Genomic DNA, 21,044 nt, shown 5'->3' with positions numbered 1-21,044 from the left:
AGCAGAAGCTTTTTATTACATATACAGACTCTTTGGCATTTTTCTCTCTCCTCCACCCACTTTTCCATTTTTCCTTTCATTTCTATTTGTCCAGGGTGTCTGAAGCCCACATTATCAGACAAAGTCATGATTTAAGTGTGTAGTGCACCCTTATCAGTATAGTCAGCCAGAAAGAAATAACAAACAAGGAAAGGGAGAAAGAGAGCAAGAGGCAATTACCAAACCTTCTCAAGTCTAGAGGGGTCTGATTAAGTCTAAGACACCCAGTGTCTGCTGCATAAGCTCTGCGAAGAGCACCACTGTGTGACTGGCACATTGCAGACAGCCAATCTGCCCAGCAGCACAGCTGGATCTATGAAAGCTTAATGAGTCAGTGCATATATTCTGTTTGGTGATAGAGGGAGCTCATATTTACACAGGGCCCAAGTGTCTCTCTTGGGTCAGAAAATAAAAGGCTTGCTTAAGAGTGTCCAAAGAAATGCAATTTTCACCTGGTGAGCCATACTCATGGCGAGGCAGACGGCATATCTTGGGCATCACTTCCATCAGGGTCTTCACATACTGCAGAATGGTGCCCTGAAGCTGCACCAAAAAAAAAACAACAATATGACAAGGTAATTTCAGCAGAAATTTTGCTAATGCCCACAAATCCTGAACTTTATCTTTTTGTAATAATTATCCTTCAAAGTTAGATTAGTGGTGTAAAAAAATGTGATCAGATTCAATTAAGAGCCTTATAAATGATCTGTTGCATCGTGAAAACAAATTTGGTATAGACCACATTCCTCCACTATTTGAAACTTCTACAATTAAGGCATCATTTGAGAAGTTTTAGTGGGAATGTGGTTTAACATGAATATTAAATACACCTTGTACACTGTATTACTCATTTTCCTTTCTTTTTTTAAATTAATTATAAATGAAATTAAAATGGGCAGTTAAAATTGAAATAGAAAAAATCTGTCAATGACTTGCTGACGTGCACGAAAACCATGTATTGGAACCAGAAATAACATCTGTCTCTCTCTCTCTATACTGCATATAAAGTATATTATATATTCTTTTGTAAAGTTTAATATAATACAATGTAATATAATATAATATAATATATTATATAATAGTTATATCCAAGTTGTCTGTCTGGAACGCAGCATTAGGTTAACATTTCAATAAATGATCGTGTACAAAAATTAGAAGCCATTCTATAAGGTGACATTTCAGCACTAGACAAACAGATAGCGACTCCTAAGTGCCACTTAAAGCATGGCTATGTGCATTGCTTTAAGTGCATTTTTGAAAAAATGCATGTGAAACAACAACCAACAATCATAAATGACTCCTAGAAAACACTCTTAAGTGGTAAGATCTATTGTTATCGGGAAACCCAGCCCAGGGTCATGCAAAAGCTCCTAGATCTCCATACACAAACTTCAGATTACATGCTTATGCACATACCAGGCTTTTGACGACCTTTAACAGCTCTTCCATCACCACAGCGATGCCCTGGTATCCTAGAAGTCTGCAAATAGCCTTAACATGTGGAGGTCCCAGGAAGTTCCGGTAGAGGCTGTATACGCTACTGTATGCCAAATTCAAGGTCTGAATCATCATGAAAAAGAAAAGAGAAAACATTTTCATCAGCCATTACTACATTATTTCAGTGTCACATCATCAAGTTTCAAGTCTGACTCATGTTAGCATTTAACATAGAAACATTTTCTTACAATAAAAGTCTTGATATTCACTTCTCATCAATTTAACAAAACCTTGCTGAATAAAAGTATTAATTTCTTCAAAAAAAAATGTTGACCCCAAACATTTGACAGTGTATATTGTTACAAAAGATTTATATTTTAAATAAATGTTAAGCATCACAACTGTTTCCAACATTGATAATAAATCAGCATATTAGAATAATTTCTGAAGGCTTCATATGCAACAGACACAGGAGTACTGCAAGTTGACCGATTAATGATCAATCATAAATTCATGAGCATACACGTCCGTAGGTGTTGTGGCAGTGAGTCAGGGGAGACAGGTCACCAGTCTGAGGGAGTAATTGAGAACAGAGTGTGGGAGGAAAAGATATAAATATAAAAAGGGAGAAATGATGTGTAAGAGACGAGGATGAACAAGAGTTCAAGCTCTCCCAGCTGTAATACTGTTTAAAATGCATTCTATGCAAAACGCTGATGTGTCATCTCCCCTTCCCCACTGCACTCGCTCTCTCTCTCTCTGCTTTAGTTGTCATCTGCTGTTCTAATCAGATAGAAGAGCTTTTCTGTGCCGCGGTGTGGATGTGAAGCTCTTTCTGCAGGAGACCTGAGCCATGCCAAACAGAGACGGCTACAGGTCACAATGCTTCAGGGGGATTCTGTCTGCAACAGCAAGATGATCTGTGCATGAAGTGACACTCATCTTTTACGGTAAGATTTTTGCCCCTTTACCGATCAATCTCAGTTTTCCCAGAAACACCTGTATCTCTGTTGAAAAAAAAAGGTGTGGCTCACCTGTAAACAATAGTAAAAAAAAGTACTGTCTGAAAAGAACACTAAAGAAAATCTTAAGCAGCTGTGTGGATTTGAAAAAGACTGGAAAGAGATACGTGTGTGTAGGCTGAGAGAATACACGTCCTATTTTCCTCAGACCTCTCTAAGAGTTATTGACAGTGATCAAAATGATTAGTGCTGAAGCTTTCGTACGATACTGACTGCCGTGTTATTACAGCATGCGTGTGTAGCATACAGAGTCACCAATCATCCGCACAAGTCCAATGTGGTGATATATTGATTGAGTTAATGGGCTTCAAACAACCAAAGGCTTGAGCGGCAAAGATAGAAAAAGGAACCGTCAACTACTATGAAGAAACTAGTTCACATTTTAAGCAAAAGATAAAGATCCAGAAACTTCAAAGCAGCATAAATGCTAAAGCAGATGATGTTAAACAAATGTTTATAAATAAAGAAAAATAAAATAAAGAATAATCGTGCAGCAGTGTTTGATCATGCATAGTGCATGTCTGATATTAGAACAGTGAAGACTGAATAAATAACTGCTTGTTATATAAACCACAACATTTTTTAAATTGAACCTCAGTTAAATTTATTGGGCTGTAATGCTATTCATTTATAATTACTTGATAATCTTTTAGAACCTTTTTCTTGACAAGAGGATACATGGATGTATTGTCAATTGGAAATTTCTGTTCAACATTATCCGCCTTGATTGCTTTGTATCAATTTTTTTTTTTTTAAACTAGGTATCTAAAGCAGGATTAATGAAATAAATCTGTTCTTGTACTTAACCTGGTGATTTTCCCCTCTAGATAAATCTGCTTTTCCTAACACCATGATAAAGCACAGCAATTGTACTTGAATAGAAAAGAAAATTATAAAAGAGGATATAACCATCAAAAAAAGCCTCCTTGTCTGTTACCTACAAAACCATTTTCAATCTTAATCATTTCAATATGAAAGACAAATTAGACCGAAAAGAGCAGCTTACAATACTTACAAAACTGCTGCATAAATGTTCAAAACATCTGCAGTGTGTATAGCAAAGCTGTATTTTTTTGTGTTTTCTGATTAAATCCTTTTGAAAAAGCACTTCAATTCAAAATCAATTTCAGTCCTAAAACCAGCAACTGAAGTTTTCCAATTCTTTAAAAACATGCTTTAATGCCAGAAGGAAGCCCGCTACTAATCTATTAAGGTCTTGTTGTACTACATTCAAGGTTGGAACTGATCTGAATGAATGCTTTTTTCCCTCCTCTATTTTTCCAGATCCTTTCGGAATCATTGCATGTTGTGTCAAACCAGCTACATCATCAAACTGTGTGAGCATAAGAGACTAAGTTCCAACCTAAAAACAAGCTCAACATGACTATTACCATTCAAAACATCACAGCCACCTCTGCCATCGTCAGCTGGCCGTCATCCCCAGGCTGCGTGGACACATTCTACAGCGTCATGTATCACCCTAACTGGAACAGCCTGCTGATGGGTTACACACGCAAGAGCTTCCTGCAGGAGGACAGAGTTCCTGTGAGCCAAACATCCACCAGTCTGGGCCGCCTCAGTCCACAGACCACTTACATCCTCTGTGTCACCTGCCAGTCCGCCAATCCCACCAGAGAGCAGTGCCAGGTCTTCAGTACTCTAAACGAGGGCACTGAACTTGGTGAGAGTGGCCGGGATCTGGCAATGGGAGTCTGGCTGGCCAGCAGCATCCTGTTGCTGATCATTGCTTTGGCTCTGCTTTGGGGATGTCTCCACACCATGTGTCCAGCAAAAAGGGACCCAGAAAGAGGCAACCAGTCAGGTCCGAACCCTCCACACCTGGCTCTGACCCCCATGGTTGGGAACATGGGCAGCGAAGGAAGAAAAAGTCTGTACATGCCCGGTTGTGGTGGGGTAGACTCTCCGAACGCAACAGTGATTGAGAATGTTTATAGAGACGAGCACGGCAGAGAAATGGCAAAGGGGCAGAGTTGTGAACTACAAACACTCAGTAATAAACCTAGATATGCCCCCGGGTCAGAATAACGGACACACCAGATTGTTACCTTGATACACTGACCTCGAAAACTCAAACTATTCGAACTTACACAATGAGGACATTCACAGGGATGAAACCATTTTGAGGAAATTAGACTTGGGACTTTTGAGCTGGGCTTATGGGGTTAAATTAGCATTAAAATGTCAGATGAAAACATTAACTTCTTAAAAAAGGAAACTGAAGGAGGGCTTATAATACAATTGTACAAACTGACGTGTTATGTATTTTTTTGTTTGTATTTGTTAGCATGAATTAATGAATTTGGTATCAAAATTAATCTAGGTTTACATTATTTAAAACATTTTTATTCATTTATAAAAAATACCCACCCCCACACACTATTTTTTATAGTTTAAATAATCAATTATTACAATAATAATCCTTATTTGAAAATGATAATTTTTACACTATTAAATAGTACCAAATTTTCCTGTACACACAATATTAAAAACACATTCAAATCAGAAGCATAGATTTTATATATTTACATTTCTACATAATATGGTGTCCGTAGTCTGTATAGTGTCCGTTTAAAGTGAAATACCGCTGCCATATTGGTTTTGCAAGAAAAAGAGCCACCAAATCTTTAAACTGCTTAGTGCACCTTTACCTTTAAAGGATATTTAAGTGTTTATTTGAATGTCTTTGTGAGTTGATAGTCTGTCTGTTTTGTGTTAGCTACATTAGATCCTACTATGCTTGAAATGTACCTTGCCTACCTATCTAATCTTGCTTAATAAAAAACATTTCCATTTATGGTACAGTTTGTAAGAGGCGTGTTGTATCTCAAGTGAATGCTGGAGATGTAATCGATGTTGGTGAGATTTAAACTCATGCAAACCCACCTTTGAGCCATATAGGTACTGCGGCTGGGCATTGGGAGGCTTGTCTCTCTGAAACTCCTGTGAAAATGGCAGCACTGTGCGAACAAACCTAAAGGAAAGGGGGAAATTGTTTCAAAAAAATATTGGACCATTTTTGCATTATTGGGTTTGTCGTCCAGTTATTGTCAATTCTGTTCAATAAGGCTGTGATCAGCATGTCCACTCTGGCCCTTTTCATGTATAACAATAAAGTGAGGAAAAACTCATCTCACAAGTCAAACTGCATCTTTCAAATGGACATGTTTCTAAGGGAAATGAAAAGCTACAAATATATGCTGTGACATGAACAACTTTTAGAAGTTGAAGTGATTTGTGGGTGTGAGAGTAATACAACAGGAGCAGATGAAAAGTGGAATCACTGGGCTCTCTGTACCCATCTAACACTCTGAAAGTCTACTGAGTCTCAATCAAGTAGCACAATGATTGTCATTCATCCTTTATCTAAAAAATAAAAAAAATAAAACACTCAGGTACCAGCTGGGACCTTTTGCATGCAGGGGTGAAGCTAAAAAATGTGTGTCCTGGTTCCTGGAACCTGAAAAAGAGATGTAACCTCCAGAGATGTCATCCACCTACCAGTTATGAGCTGTACTGAGACAACAGCTAAACCCTGATGACTTAATGGGTACATTTATGTTGAATTTGTCATCCATAGGTCTATCTACCTTGAAAGGTCACAAAACGTTGAAGTCATCTTAACCTGACAGTGTAAAGATGACTTTACTTTAGCTCAGTAAAAATATTATATTTGTGCTATTTGACAGTGTAAAAAAGACAAAAAGGTAGGTAAACAAACACTCAATTCACAGGGGACAAATTAATAAAAAGGTAACAGTTATGCCTCCCCTTGGAGCAGTTTACACACTTGCAAAGTGCAAACAAAAATCTATGCACAGGAATGTGTCTCAAATGTGGAGAAATGTATCTGAAACATAACAGTCTTTTCCTAGTTGAAATAATCATAGACTTTCAAACTGATTATCAATAACTTATGAATTAACTTAATAATTAAGCAGTCTATAAAAAATTAAAGATTAAAGCAATGCTCCATCTTTATTTAAAAGTTTCATACATCTGGCTTTTTCACAAGTGATCAAAGAAATGTTCTAAGCAATTTGACTTTTAATTTCAATCACGTCTGTTTAACTGAAATATGGATGAATAAATACATATTGCATCAGCTTAAGCCTGAAAGTTATGTCTATACCAATATAACTGTTAAAGTGCTCTCCATTTATGACATTATAATTTATATTATAGCACAGCCCTGTCATTTAAGATTAGAAGAGCCTGCTTAATTTTAGATTTTATATTAAAGGTGTTAATTACCTGAATTAATTATCTGATTTTGATGCTGTACGAATTTCCATGTCAATAAATTACAGATTTGTCAGTTTACTACAGAAAAAAAAAATATATATATATATATACAGATGTCCTAAAATAATTGTCCAATCAGGGCTTTAAACATAACCATTCTTCTTCTTAAATAAATAACTTTTAAATTAAGAAGTTTAAGAGGCCCTTCCTACCCACCTGTTCGTGGATCCATTGTAACAGTAGTTGGGCAAGAAGTCATAGTTGAGTTCCCAGAAGACATGGAGAGTGATTCTGCCATAGGGTGCGGATACGTTGTGGTTTGCCTCACGGAACATGGTGTCGATACTGTCCAGTGTCAAATACTTACTGAGGAGCTTATGGGTCAGCCGGTTTATCTCCAACAAACTCTCCAACTCCTGATCAATTGGAAAAAAACAAATACCCTCTCACTTTCTGACACAACAATAACATCGATCAACAATGCATTTCTATTCCAAAGCACACACAGACCTCCAACAAGCGTTTGTATGAAAACCAATAATGAGCTTTGGAACAATTTTATGCATTGGCAACGTATGCGTCACAGTCAGACATCTCTTCAAAATGTCTCTATATTAGCACCCGCACTCAAACACACATATATGAAGCAGATATTATAAATGATTCACTATCTGGCAGCCTATGCTAAATTATTCCCGGCGTACTGAATTTCAAATCTGCTAGAGATGTGGTCTCTCTTTCATTAAATATCCCGAACGACCAAATATACCAAAAGGCTGCGCAAATTCAGGGTCTCTCTATAAGAAAATGAAAACTGCAAATTTAAATAAAAGAGATTTTCAAGTATAAGCACCATGATGGAAGTGAGGTCCTCGCTCTCAAAGCGGTTGATGGCGAGCTCTATGGATCTGTACAGCGCTGAGGACACTCGCTGGGTGATCAGACGGTTCAAGTCAATCGATCGTCCTAGGAGCTGCAAGAGAAAGGAACAAAACAAGATGAGCGGACTAGAAAACAGCATTAATAAACAGTACTGAATGTGTAAACCTTACCTGGACATGTCTCTGTTTGAGAAGCGTCTCGTAACGATTGGAGGTAGGCCATGATATGTTGGCGCCCTGATTCTTACATTCTGCTCTTAGCCTCTTATCCAGGAGGAGGCTACAGAGAGAGAGAAAAAGTCCCCAAATTAACTTCCATTACTACAGAAAAACTATGTTATATATTTTTTCCCTGAAAACTCAATCTGTCTGAATAAGGCTATTAAACAGACAGACTTACCTTCCGGCAAGAATCTTGTAGTAGGCAAAAATTTGATCAGCAAGTTTATAGACAAACTGGTCAAAGCAGAGGTTCACCTAGGAGAAAGAAGGAGAAAATAACCAAGATGCAAAATGCAACACTGAACAATGCAATAACTGCTTCAGAGGATTTTCAAGAGGGATTTTTACCTCAGCTTCAATCTCATCATAAAGGAACTGCTTTTTAAACTTGGTGAGAGCATAGTGTGCGCTGTCGTTGTACAGATCCAATGAATACAACACATACCTGTAGAGATCAGAGATACTTAGAAGCATATTCCATGAAAGCATGCTTTTTGTGCATGTATTAATTTTATTATTGGTTCTCACTCCATCATAGAGGCCTCTTTAGTCTCCAGGATGTGGTCGGTAAGGATCCAGGGCACGGACATCTCAATTGGGAACTGAATGCGACGCCCCATTGTGAGCTCCAGAAAGAACTCACGGAACCAGAGCTGGGACAAATCACAGCACTGCTGCAGCGTCTCTGCAACACAACACACATTAGTAACACACAAAACATTCTTAACACCATCCGCATTCAACCAAATACAATGGCCGTTTTTAATGGAACACTGCCATGTTAATTAAAATAAAAAAACGTGCCCATGGTCATTAATTCCCTATAGATTGAATAAATTCCTGATGGACAAAATCAAGTTGCCATCCTATAAGTTTCATTGGATATACAATAGACAAAAAAATATGGTCACAATTATGGTCACAAAAAGTTGGAAAATAAAAACACATTAACACGTTATTGGTTTTACTGTAGTTTAAAGGTTTGAATGCTGTAAACAAATGCCTATATTGGAGTGAACCTTCACTTAGACTGTTCCTTACCACTGAAGTTGAGCAGGTGAGTGTAGAAGAATGATTCGCGATGGAACTTCTCGATGTCCAGGATGGTCGGACCCTCCAAACCACTGCGCAGCGTCTTCTTTGAGCCGCTCTTATCAGCGACCAGAGACTCCAGCATTGTCCTGACCATATACAGCTACACAAAGGAACAGAAAGAGGAAGTCCTTTACTCTTCTCACATGCATGTTTAGTCACCCCTCAACACACATTAACAGCAACATTCTGCTCTTGTTTTCTTGTCACAGGTGGACGTCTTTTGCATTCGGGTCTGAGTGCATTACCGTGCTGATGGAGGACACACAAGCGTCAAAGCTTCCCTGGAGAAGTGGATGTGTTTCCGTGTAGCACTATATTTAAATACTGAAAAGCTATGTCCACAGATATTGTTTGGGTCAAATGGTCTTGAATAAAGTATGACTGGGATTTTTTTCATTAAATAATTAAACTACCAAAATAATCATAATCATAATAAATCATAATAAAGGAAAAACCCTTTAACATGAGACATGAATGGATCAAATACTGTCTGTATAATCAAGGAGGTCTATAACAGTAAACTACCCACTGAGGTATTAGTCTAATCCCGAATTGCACGCAAAGCCAAAATTCCAGGTCTCAATGCAAACCTAATTCAGAGCTGTGAGCCTCTTGATAGAAACCTCGGGGTGACATTCAACCATAATCATACAGAGCTAAAGGCAATGACAAAAAAGCTTGAAATCAATCCATACTAACACAAAAACACGGATGAGTCAAAAATGTAAAAAAAAAAAAATATAATAATTAAAACAATGCGGCATGGGAACAATCCACAACACATACTTCATCAAATTAAACTGATAGTTCAATCAGGACACATTTATGAATCTCTCAAAAAATTCCAGCAGCAGAGCATTGAGATCACGTTGAGAGGCAGAACCGATTACAGCTCAAATCCCTGAGGCGCTATTGACATTCAATACAACACCCTTCCATGCCACACCGGATCAACCGTGCTTCATGCAACATCTGCAGCAGAAACGAGTGGAAGATTACAAGCTGTTCTGAATGACACTGGGCTTAGCTGTGTGTGTGCGTGAAACAGGCAGAAAACACATAGCAGTATGGCTGGTTAGGTTGTTTCAGGTTAGGAGTTGTATAAGGTGAAAAAGGTGAAAATTCACATGCCATTGCATTCAGAATGCAAATAATAATTAAAGACATTTGAAGGTGACAGTTCTCAACTGTGTTACTGTCATAGATGTTCTGTTAGTGCTCCGTTGTCTAAATTTGTGTAGAATGTTTCTATTCCTTATAGTATAGAAATTGGGAACTAGAACCACATACTTGTGTGCTGGATGGTCCTACTGCACGACGAGGAACTTTGATATCAAATCCCCCTTTAGGGTCCTTCTCGCCCCGCAGAGCTGGGTCATTAGGTGGCTCTCTGCCAGTCTCCCAATCACAGATGGTCTTCCGGATGGCCTGGAGGACACTACGACAAAGTCAAAGTCAGCCAAATCAGACAAACAACTAGAGATGAAAGACAGAAAGATCATCCGGTTTGGTGCTCTGTTGTACCTCTGGATGACGTTCTTCTTCTTCTTGATGGCCTGGCGCAGCGGTTCTCTGAGCGTTACCTGGGCAAAGTCTTGCAGAGCTGCGTAGATGGTGTGACGGATGGCGTGGTTGAACACGCTCTCCATACGGCCCATCAGCACCTGCAGGCCCTTTATCATGGCAATCACCTAAACACAAGTAGACAGAAGCACATTCAAGCAGAGTACTCGAAGACGGACACAAACTCTGAGTTCACTTCAGATTATACTAAAACAGTCAGTTACTTAACAATGAAAATTTTAAACTGAATAACATTTTATGAACATTAAGCCCACAGAAGTTCTTGACATCTAATCAATAATCACTAATGTTAATTTAGCCATTGATATGATTATGATTCAGTTCATTCAGATAAGGATTTGTTAGGCTGATTCCAAACACAGGCTATAATAAAATAAAAAAATACAATATTAAATTATACTAATTAAAATGTATTAAAATATTTAACATTTATAATTCATTCAAATGTATAATTAGTAATTTAATAAAAAATCAGAATAAATTGTTCATCATCCCATAAATCCACCTTATAGAAGTATATTTAATTTACAGGGGTCATAGTGCAATATAAGTGCATAAGTGCAATAGCTTTCCAATTATTTGTTCATATATTTTTTGCTTCTATACAAAGCAACACAGCGGAGCTTTGGACTTGCAGGTGAACTGACCTCCACCAGAGCAAATTTCTCCTCGCAGGTGTAATTGTATCTAGTGGCACGTTCATACTCCTCAGCATTGTCTGGGCATTCTTTGTTGGAGTATTTATCTGTGGGGTGCACCAACTTCCAGGAATACTGCAAAAAGGAAAACATTTTATAATCTTTTATGTATAAGTGCCTATGATGATTATTCTGCAAGAGATGTAAGAAAATCAAATGTTGTCTTCAAAGCTCCTTCACCAATTTCAGAAACTATGGTCCATCATTCTCCATCCTTAGCCTAATTTGCTACGAATACCAAAACCATTTGACTAATTACCAAGAATGGACTTTCTTCTGGCTGTTTCCATGGCAACTATAGTTCACAAGATCAACAACATAAAATGTTTTGCTTAGAGGGAAAAAAGTATAACTGAAATGGAAAGGGTTTCCAATGAAAGGTGAAAACATGGCTGGTCTTGTGAAACCAAAAATTAATGCACACCAGGGGAGTGACCCCAGGATTCAAGCAGTCTTGAACGGTGGGTCAGTGATGCTGGAAATTAGAGGTTAGTTAGTCTTTAGTAAGTGCCACAGGCTGGCTTTATGCCTGCACATGATGTGAATAAACGGTCCTTAAGAAAGGACTTGATCAAAATCTGAGAGAATTCATCTTGGCTCAATTCAGCAGCTCTCAGAGACTGGAAACTTCTCTCAGACAACACTCACTAAAAGAGCGTTTGACAGGCTGGTATTCATTATTGCTGATAGACTGTTACAAAGGACATAGCATGTTCATTAATCATCTTTTGGAGGACCGTATACTTCATGCAGAAAACAAAAAAACATTTTAGAGTTGACAATCAAGCATTTCAAGTGTACTGTATATTATATGGTTTATTTTTCTTCCTTAGTCTTTTGTAAAGATGATATGATGCTTAAAGCAAAAAACACCGTAAGACTGGAAATATCCTGGAGCTTATTACAGGCATGATGCACCTGCACATGAATTATTACTCTGCTTTTTTATTTTATCCATTTTGCCTTTAACAAACAGGACAGCTTTGAGTTACAGGAAACTAGACATAGAGAGGGGAAAGAAACCAGGACACAATTTGCACAGATTCTAGTCTACATCTTTAGAATATATTACCCAAATAAGATTTTTCAACATATGATGTCATCTGAACAATTAACAAGTCTGCCACGCTTTGTTCAGACCAACTGAGGAAATAAGCATTACAATAAATTGCGCTTCCAATGGCGATTAAATTAATGAGTGATTAGCTCATATAGGCCTGGACGATTAATCAACAAATAATCAAAACCGAATTTCATAACCTCTAACCGACGTAATTTTCCCATGTCGGTTATTTCGGTTTTTAAATCCTGTTAACACTTCCCCCTTAAAAGCATACTAGCGCGTGTGTAGCCACATGACTCTGCTCTTCAGTCAGTGGTATAAAAGCAAAGCGGTGCGAGCGGTGAGCCTTGCGTCTTCACTAAACTTTGTAAGTTGTATTTGTTTTATGGTTTGGACATTCAAGCGATTAGATGAACGGATGTGTATTCTTATATCGAGCTACAATGTTTGCGCAGCTGCATTGTGGCACGAACACTCATATAAGCAGTAGCTATGAAGATTGCACGCACAGAGGAACACAGAAACTGGTTGTCAGCACGGTCCTGTGATTTATCACTAAAGTAGCTTCGAATCTCAAAACTTATTATAGCATTATAATAAGTTTTATTATAAGCAAAAACGTAAAAAACGCAAGATGTACAATGTAGGCTGTCGTAGTTGATCCGTTATTCCTTAACTGTACGGGCCAGCTGCTCCCCGGCCCTTGACGAATGTGATTCACAGATTAATGCACACCTTAACCATCATAGAGTGAAAGTTTATCATTTGCATGTGTTTTTAAGACCTGTCAGTTTAACAGGGCAGAGTGAGAGAGTGAGAGTCCATTTTTTGTTATAATATATTTTATTTCTTCTATATATGTACACTAAACTTTGGCAATATTGTATAATCTACATTCATGCCAATAAAGCAATACTGAATTGAATTGAATTGAGAGCGAGAGAGAGAGAGAGAGAGAGAGAGAGAGAGAGAGAGGGCAAACCTGGGCCGCACGCTCCCCGTTCTTCAAACAACATGAGCGCTGTCTTGCTCTCTCGCCCTCGCGCATATTAATCAATTGACACAATGGTGTCAATGTTTAAATCATTTAAAATGAGAATGTAAGTGTGCTCACCCCATTTTTGTTTGTAAGAAAAAATTAGATTAGATTTCATATCGCAATATATATAGCAGAAAAATAAAATATTTCAATGTCATTTTTTCCCAATATCGTGCAGCCCTATACAGCGCTATGATTTCTGTGAAGCAGAAAACGCAGATGGAAATTCAAAATCCAGTTTAAAATGGACAGTCACGGAATCTGTCAAAGTCAAATCAAATCTCCATATGGACCAGTATCTGTAAACGTTGAGCCTCAAGAGTTGGTTGAAATATGAATCCTGCATGTTCTGAGCGTTTCTGTGTGAATGAATGAATGGCAGAGACGTGCGGGTTTGTTTACTACATAGACTGAAGCGCGTGACGCTTGCAGTAATTTCAGCATCTGGCGTCTCAATAGCCCCTTTCACACTGCCATTCCGGCAAATACATGGGGGTAAAGTGTTCCGGCAATTGTTCCCGGGTTGCTAGGTTTTGCACTTTCACACTGCCAGTGATTACCCGGGATATGTGCGTGCTTTCACACACAACCCGTAAAGATCCCGTAACAACACGTGACATCAGGGCGTGATGTGTAATGTATGAGTTGAAAACGTTAGGCACTTCATACTTTCACTGAAGCTGGCGAATGATTTCGGCGTCAGCGCAGAAAGTGATGAACTATCTGATCTCTGCTTCATTACAGTTTGCACATATTTTTTCATCGCAAAGTTGATCTTCCATCAAAACAGCCGGTAAAAGAGTTGCGCGATAATCCGCGTCATCACTTTGACACGGCATTAGATCTGGCTTTTGTTCACACAGCGATCATCCCGGGTTGAACCCGGCAATGTTACTAGGTCCCGACCCAGGTTCAATGCCGGAATCAATCCCAGGACGTGTTTCACAGTAGGCTACCCGGCAATGTTCCGGCAATTTGCCGGGTCCGACGTTCAGTGTGAAAGGGGCTAATGAGGACATAAATAAATAAATAAACATGATGGTTTCGAATACTGTCTGGTTATCTACTTGCTCAAATATTGATTTTGGATCATTTTTAATAAAAAAGTTAAGAACTGCAGCTTTAATATTTTATAACATACATGGCAATATATTCTTTATGAAATTAAAGTCTTTGAACCCCAGACTTTAAACGAGGTCTCAAACTTTTGGACCTGATTGTATGTAGTTTTGCATATCTCTATTGCGAACACGTATTCCATGGCTCCAAAATGTCTGAATTTAATATTTTGCACAAAGCATTATTGGAGACTCGGTTTCAGGACAGTATAAACAGACTGTTTTGAGTGATTCTGGGAGCTTTGTCATTTATCTGGCAAATACACAAAAGAACAGCATGAAACCAGGGATCCAGCCACGTGTCACCCACATAATCATCACAGCTCAAAATAATTCACCTCTTCCTGGTTGGGGGTCTCATACATAAATATGAGTGTGACAAGTCCACTCACCACTTCCATGACCTGAGCACTCCAATGAGAAAGCAGCTGCAGACCCTGCAGAGCCAGATCAAACAGCTTTTTGTATTCAGAGTCCGTCTTCTGAGCCTCCTGACGCCCTGAACCAGTCACCACCTGCAAAAATTAGAAAAGGAGGCAAGATAACATAACATAGTACAACTACTATCATTAGAGAGAAAATGAGTGAATTAAAGAACCACTGAAATCTCTTAACACAACCTAAATCCAGGCTCCTTGCTGAATCTACAGAAGCAGGGGCTGCATTCAAAATGAACAAACACAGGACGAAATGCCAAAACCCATATATCAGTGCATTTGTTTCAGCAGTCCAAGACAGCACAAGTCAAGAACTGTGTGTTAAAACCCCTGACATCTGACAACCAGGGCTGTGGAATGAACAAACTAATTTCTTGCCGTTTCTCCTCGTCACAGGGCTGCTGTCACTCATAGCGGACCCCAGTTGTCCTCTGGCTGGCAGTACATTTTCATTACAGTGCTGCTGCTATGTCTTAGTTAAATCCCAGGCTGGCTTCCTCACCTCAAATTTCCATATTCTTCTGTAAGAATACAACTCCTGTGGTTCTGAATGTACATTTCGAGTTGCAGAGACTGAGCCTTGAACCCATTCAGCCAAGGAAAAGGAAAAGGGAATCACGTATGAAGCGTGAGCTGCTTTCCCTCCCATGGCTAATGAATATTCCTTAAATCTACTCACATGAGCAAAAACAAACACAACAAGAGCCAAGTAATCCACTATAGACTTCTGATTCTAATGAAGCTGTATGATTCCATCCATTAATGCACTTCTAAAAGAGATTTTTCAGCCTCCACTATGCCGTGGCTTATTCAGTTTAATTAGCCATTTTTACCATAGTTAGCACTAGAGCACTAGTAGAATATACCATATGAACACTTTTTTCCCCCATCAAGGATATAAAAAATTGGCCAAAAAGTGACAAGACTTTTTAACTTTGCTACAAATGAATTATATTTTTTATAAATGCGGTTATTTTGAAAGTTCTATTTATCAAAGAATCCTGAAAAAAAAGTCAATCACAAATTCCAAAAAATATTAACGTTTTTTAATAACAAGAGATGTTACTTGAGCACAAAAATCAGCATATTAGAAAGATTTCTGAAGATCATGTTCATCAGAGAATGAAAATTCATCCATCTTCTACTCACCCATGAAGCATCATAGGTGCATGTGACTTTCCTCTTTCAGAATAATCCATTCGAAGTTATATGAAAAAAATTGTCCTTTCTAATGGGGGTAAGCATCTTTGTTGTCAACTGTTCAGAAGACGTGAAAAAGTGTGCATCTGTAAAAATAAAAAAGTCCTCACATGGCTCCGGGGGGTGAAAAAAGGCCCTCTGTAGAGAATCCATGCATTTTTGTAACATAAATATCCAGATTTCAAACGTGATAAACACTTTTCGGTAACACTTTAGAATAAGGTTCCATTAGTTAATGTTAGTTAACTACTTTCGTTAACATGAACTAAGCAAGAACAATCCATCTACAGTATTTATAAGTCTTAGTTCATGTTAATTTCAAAATTTACTAATGCATTATTTAAATCAAAAGTTGTGCTTGTTAACATTAGTTAATGCACTGTGAATTACCATGAACTAACAATGAATAACTGTATTTTCATTAACTAACATTAACGAAGATTAATAAATACAGTAATAAATGTATTATTCATCGTTTGTTCATGTTAATTAATACATTAACTAACATTAACTAATGGAACCTTATTCTAAAGTGTTACCCACTTTACTTTTCACTTCTGCTGACTGTGTGGAACCGGAAGACACCGGTTGACAAAAAACACCTGCTTACCGACAAGCTTACCCACAAAGGCTTGGAAGAGCAAGGGCAATTTTTTGTATAACGTTGCATGGATTATTCTGAAAGAGGAAAGTCACATACACCTTTGATGCTTCGAGGGTGAGTAGAAGATGGACAAGCTTTCATTCTCGGGTGAACAAACCTTTTACTGATGACTGGAGTAATGGCTGCTGAAAATGCAGCTTTGCCATTACAAGAATAAATTACATTAAAATAAAAACAGGTATTTTACAGTCTCTGTGAGCATAAGAGACACTAAAAAACCCTCCAAACATTTGAAATGTATATCAAACGTCAATCCTGCAGAACATTACTGCAGCCGAAATTTTGATTTAAATCCAATCCAAATAAGCAACAACTGCTTTAATGTGATGCTAAACAGCAAAGGTATTATGCTCAGATATAGAAAAGTCACCGGGGTAATAATTATTAGGTAATACATTTTTTTTTTTTTACAAGCCTCTCACCTCACTGTTGCTGTAGCGAGCCAGCTCAGAAATGAAGCGCATGTGGTCTTCACGGATCTGAATCATCTGCTCGCAGATGTTATACTGTGGGCTACTGCCTGTAGATGTGCACGACCACCTAGAGGACAGGGGAGGCCAGGCAATAAAAAATTCATTGCAGTGTAATAGGAAAGAGCATTATTAAAATATTTGTAAAAATTATCAAGTTTGGAAGGGCAGATTTACATTTTGGGTTATCTACTCTTTAATTAAAGTCAGCTAAAACACATCTGCATATACAGTGTTCACATTTAATTACGGCATCCTATGATACCCACCTGGATTTGTTTTCCTCATAGTGAGCGCTGGTTTTGATATAGCGTGACAGCTCAATTTGCATGTCACCAAACAGAGGCACTACCTGCAGTTGCTGTAGGGGTAGGGCAGAATGGCAAATCAAATTAAAATCCACCTCGGGCGATCCCAACACAAGGGATGAGGCAGACTGTGTTTACAGCAGCTTTTACCTTGCATCTCAAATGCATTTCCATTTCTGAAGCTCAGAGATTTAATATTATCAAAAGCTCGCCTACAGATACGCACCTTGAAAAACTTGTCAATTTTCGTGAGGTTGATTCTCTTCTTGGCATCTAGTTTGTAAATGCTGCTGTTGGTTCCATCCATGAGATAAAGACCAAAGCCCATCACCTACAACACACAGTCACACCAAATTATGGGAGAAAAAAAATCCTTCACAATATCATCATTTTTACACAGTAAACTAATTAGTAACAGTGACTGCTTGATTGTGATAGATAAATATCAGGACTCACATTTAATAATGTCAAGAGTCTAAGAAAGATTAGCAAAAACATAGCACTAATCCTTACCTAGAAACACAGTGGCACTTGTTTCTACTTTTAGTAATTATTGTTTAAAATTATGGGGTGAGTCTTTTTTTAATTTTTTTATTTTTATAAAGAATTTTTTTTATTCAGCAAGGATTCCTTAAGAAAATTTAGCATGGTTTAAACAAAAATACTGTATTAAACATGACTTTTCTGAAGGTTTGTCTGACACTGAAGACTGGAGTAATGGCGGCAGATAATTTAGCTTTGCCTTCACAGGATCACAGGATTAAAAACACACAAAAAACATTTTAAACTGTAAAAATATCAAAATATTGCTGTTTTACTGTGTTTGTAAACCAAAAAACACAGCTTTGGATGAGCATAATAGACTGTTCAAAAACATAGAAGTGAAAAACATATGCTTACTTTGAGTAGCGTGTGTTTCTCACTGGGGGTGAGGTACATCTTGTTTTCGTAGTAGTCCACGCACAGGTTAACGATGTCTGCCAACAGCTCATCATATCCGTTAATCACCTCAAGCTGCTGCTGTAGGGACTGAAACAGAGATGCCCGTCAATATCAGCAACTCATACACAGAACATGTTTGAAGCACTGGTGCATGTATTTGTGTTTATTATGCTGCTGTATCCAGGGACATGAAGTCAATTTAGTGAATTTCCATTCAAGAGATGGTGTATAATAAACAAACATCTTCACAACATAACTGCTTGTTTGTTTGGATACAGTATTAAGTGTTATTTTATGATGTGGTACCTGAGTTATCTTGTTATGGTTGGCCAGGAACATGGATAAGTTCTGAGATTCCTGAATGGAGGATGGCTCTGACATTTTCCTCAGGAACTGGGCAGCTCTGAGGAACAGAGAGAAAAATATAAACAAAGAAGAGAAAGACTGAGACAGAAAATATCACAAATAAACCAGTCACTATGACAAAGAATTATGCACAATTAAGGCCAAATATTAGTATTTGTTGGATTATTTTTTAGAAAACAAAAATATAATGGAAAAATACAAATATTGTCTGAAACTTAAAAAATACATAAATGAAAAAAAAAAATATATATATACACACACACACATACATATATACACATATACATACATATATATATATATATACATATACACACATATACACATATATATACACACATATATATATATATATATATATTAGTGCTGTCAATCGATTAAAAAAAATTAACTAATTAATCGCACAATTTTTTAAAATTAATCGCGATTAATCGCGATTAATCGCAATTAAAAGACTGAAACTTTTTGGATATGTAAATGTAAAATGTAAATAATTAATGTAAACTCAAGACAAAGAAACTATTTAAATTCAAAATATGATTGTTTATTGGAATTTTTGTTTAACTTGTAACACAGATTTTCTCATGTAAACAACATACCTGCAATAAACCATCAATATTCTCCAAATTAACTGTTGGCTTGAAAGCCATATTTATTACAGAAATAAAAACACAGGCATGTAAGTACCATTTGAATTTCAAAACAATCAATGCCAATAAAAAACAAAAATGATTTCCATGTTGAATTCTAAGTGGACTGCAAAAAAATTCCAAAGTATAGTAATTGCCAGTGCTTTAAGTGGGCCGGTATGCACTGGTACTCAGTACCACCACTTCCAAATATAGCTCTTGAGCGTACCGCCACCTCTCCGTGCGCCCCGAACGTGCTTGTAGCGTACCGGTACGCTCATTTGGACATCTGTTTTAATAGAGGTTTTAATCTTTTACCTGCACTGCCGATTTTCAGAGCGCCCTTCACAATGCAAGCTTCCTAATTCATCCCACCCAGAGCAGAAACTACATTACCCATTCACCCTTAAATAATACAAGTGAATAGCGCATGTGTCGCTTTTCCCACTGTTAAGTGTCAACAACTCAACGTGGCCGGAGAAGGTGTGTGAAACTCGTTGTGAGTTATACTAAAGCAAAATCTTGAGTATTTATTGTCTGATAAACATTAAAAACTGTCTGCGGAGGTTGAGTCGTCCTGCAGCCCCCGCTGGCTGCTCATTGGCTGCAGCATCTTTTTTCTAAGTTCTAAAAAAATACCTTAGACGGCAAGGCACAAATTTAGATATTCATTTATATAATTAATCTATAGCCTATGCACAAAGACAAAATGATATTTTTGTCCCCTTTTTGTTTTAAAGCTTGATGAAGAGAGAGAGCGCAAGTTGCTGCAGCTGAGGAGGACAGTGATGCACGCGTACAGGAGTGATTGACAGTTCGCGGCACTGTGTACAAAAAATACTCCGCTACACAATTATTTCGTTATTTCGTTTAAGCTTATTAACGTTAGCGTTACAGAAAGGTCTGATTTACGCACTGTTACAGTCATTGTTTTTTTTTTTTTTTAAACAATGACATTTGAGTTCATGATTTTAATGTTGCTGTTTCTTGTGGCAGACTAAATGAAGAGTAATGTTTCTTGTGGCAGACTGAAGAGTAATCCGGCAGAGTTTTATACTGAAACTTTCCGTCTAAAAGTCCTTCCTTGGTCTTATCCATATTTCTTTGCACGTTGAACACACATAGGCCACAACTGGAAATAAAAAAAAAAATGCAACCGCGTTAATTGCGTTATTTTTTTTTAACGCGTTAAATATTTCAAATTAATCGAATGCGTTAACGCGCTAATTTTGACAGCACTAATATATATATATATATATATGTGTGTGTGTGTGTGTGTGTGTGTGTGTGTGTTTGTGTGTGTGTGTTGCTTTTGTGGTGGGCACAGTGTAAATGTTGGCAGTATGTCTGATCTACTGGCCAACAGGGGGGAAAAAATGTAAAGAAAAACACAAAAAAGACAGAGACAGAGACACAGAAAGAGAAAGCAAGAGAGTGACGAGAAAAGCGTTTAGTGTCATGAGGTGGAAAACTGGATAGGTGGTTGACAAATTTGACATTTCATAGTCACATTTCAAGTGTGTTTCATAAAGTAGGCACACAGAAAATAAACTTAAATATACGCAGA

At 37.6% G+C, this 21,044-nt stretch overlaps 2 protein-coding genes across 3 annotated transcripts in view; one reads left to right on the top strand and one right to left on the bottom strand.

Annotated features, from left to right (window-relative positions):
- LOC128015706 (cytoplasmic FMR1-interacting protein 1 homolog) overlaps positions 1 to 21,044 on the bottom strand; it is a 38,513-nt gene that overhangs the window by 6,400 nt on the left and 11,069 nt on the right. For both annotated transcript variants that reach the window (XM_052599765.1, XM_052599764.1), the window contains exons 7-25: positions 18,789 to 18,885; positions 18,441 to 18,569; positions 17,767 to 17,871; positions 17,502 to 17,593; positions 17,185 to 17,302; positions 14,854 to 14,976; positions 11,191 to 11,316; positions 10,484 to 10,650; positions 10,250 to 10,397; positions 8,906 to 9,059; positions 8,393 to 8,549; positions 8,213 to 8,309; positions 8,043 to 8,119; positions 7,814 to 7,922; positions 7,615 to 7,734; positions 6,978 to 7,177; positions 5,403 to 5,490; positions 1,456 to 1,599; positions 492 to 582 (exon numbers count right to left, since the gene is read on the bottom strand). In XM_052599765.1, coding sequence (XP_052455725.1) covers positions 492 to 582; positions 1,456 to 1,599; positions 5,403 to 5,490; positions 6,978 to 7,177; positions 7,615 to 7,734; positions 7,814 to 7,922; positions 8,043 to 8,119; positions 8,213 to 8,309; positions 8,393 to 8,549; positions 8,906 to 9,059; positions 10,250 to 10,397; positions 10,484 to 10,650; positions 11,191 to 11,316; positions 14,854 to 14,976; positions 17,185 to 17,302; positions 17,502 to 17,593; positions 17,767 to 17,871; positions 18,441 to 18,569; positions 18,789 to 18,885 — 2,342 coding nt within the window. The remainder of the gene's footprint in view (positions 1 to 491; positions 583 to 1,455; positions 1,600 to 5,402; positions 5,491 to 6,977; positions 7,178 to 7,614; positions 7,735 to 7,813; positions 7,923 to 8,042; positions 8,120 to 8,212; positions 8,310 to 8,392; positions 8,550 to 8,905; positions 9,060 to 10,249; positions 10,398 to 10,483; positions 10,651 to 11,190; positions 11,317 to 14,853; positions 14,977 to 17,184; positions 17,303 to 17,501; positions 17,594 to 17,766; positions 17,872 to 18,440; positions 18,570 to 18,788; positions 18,886 to 21,044) is intronic.
- On the top strand, positions 3,879 to 5,392 carry LOC128015709 (fibronectin type III domain-containing protein 9-like). The gene has a single exon (XM_052599769.1). It carries the CDS (start codon positions 3,879 to 3,881, stop codon positions 4,542 to 4,544), a length of 666 nt encoding a protein of 221 aa, XP_052455729.1. The 3' UTR covers positions 4,545 to 5,392.

The sequence above is a fragment of the Carassius gibelio genome, chromosome A6 (assembly GCF_023724105.1).
Source record: "Carassius gibelio isolate Cgi1373 ecotype wild population from Czech Republic chromosome A6, carGib1.2-hapl.c, whole genome shotgun sequence".
Taxonomy (NCBI): domain Eukaryota; kingdom Metazoa; phylum Chordata; class Actinopteri; order Cypriniformes; family Cyprinidae; genus Carassius; species Carassius gibelio.
The sequence above is the reverse complement of the archived record's forward strand: the minus strand, read 5'-3'. Positions and strand labels throughout refer to the sequence as shown.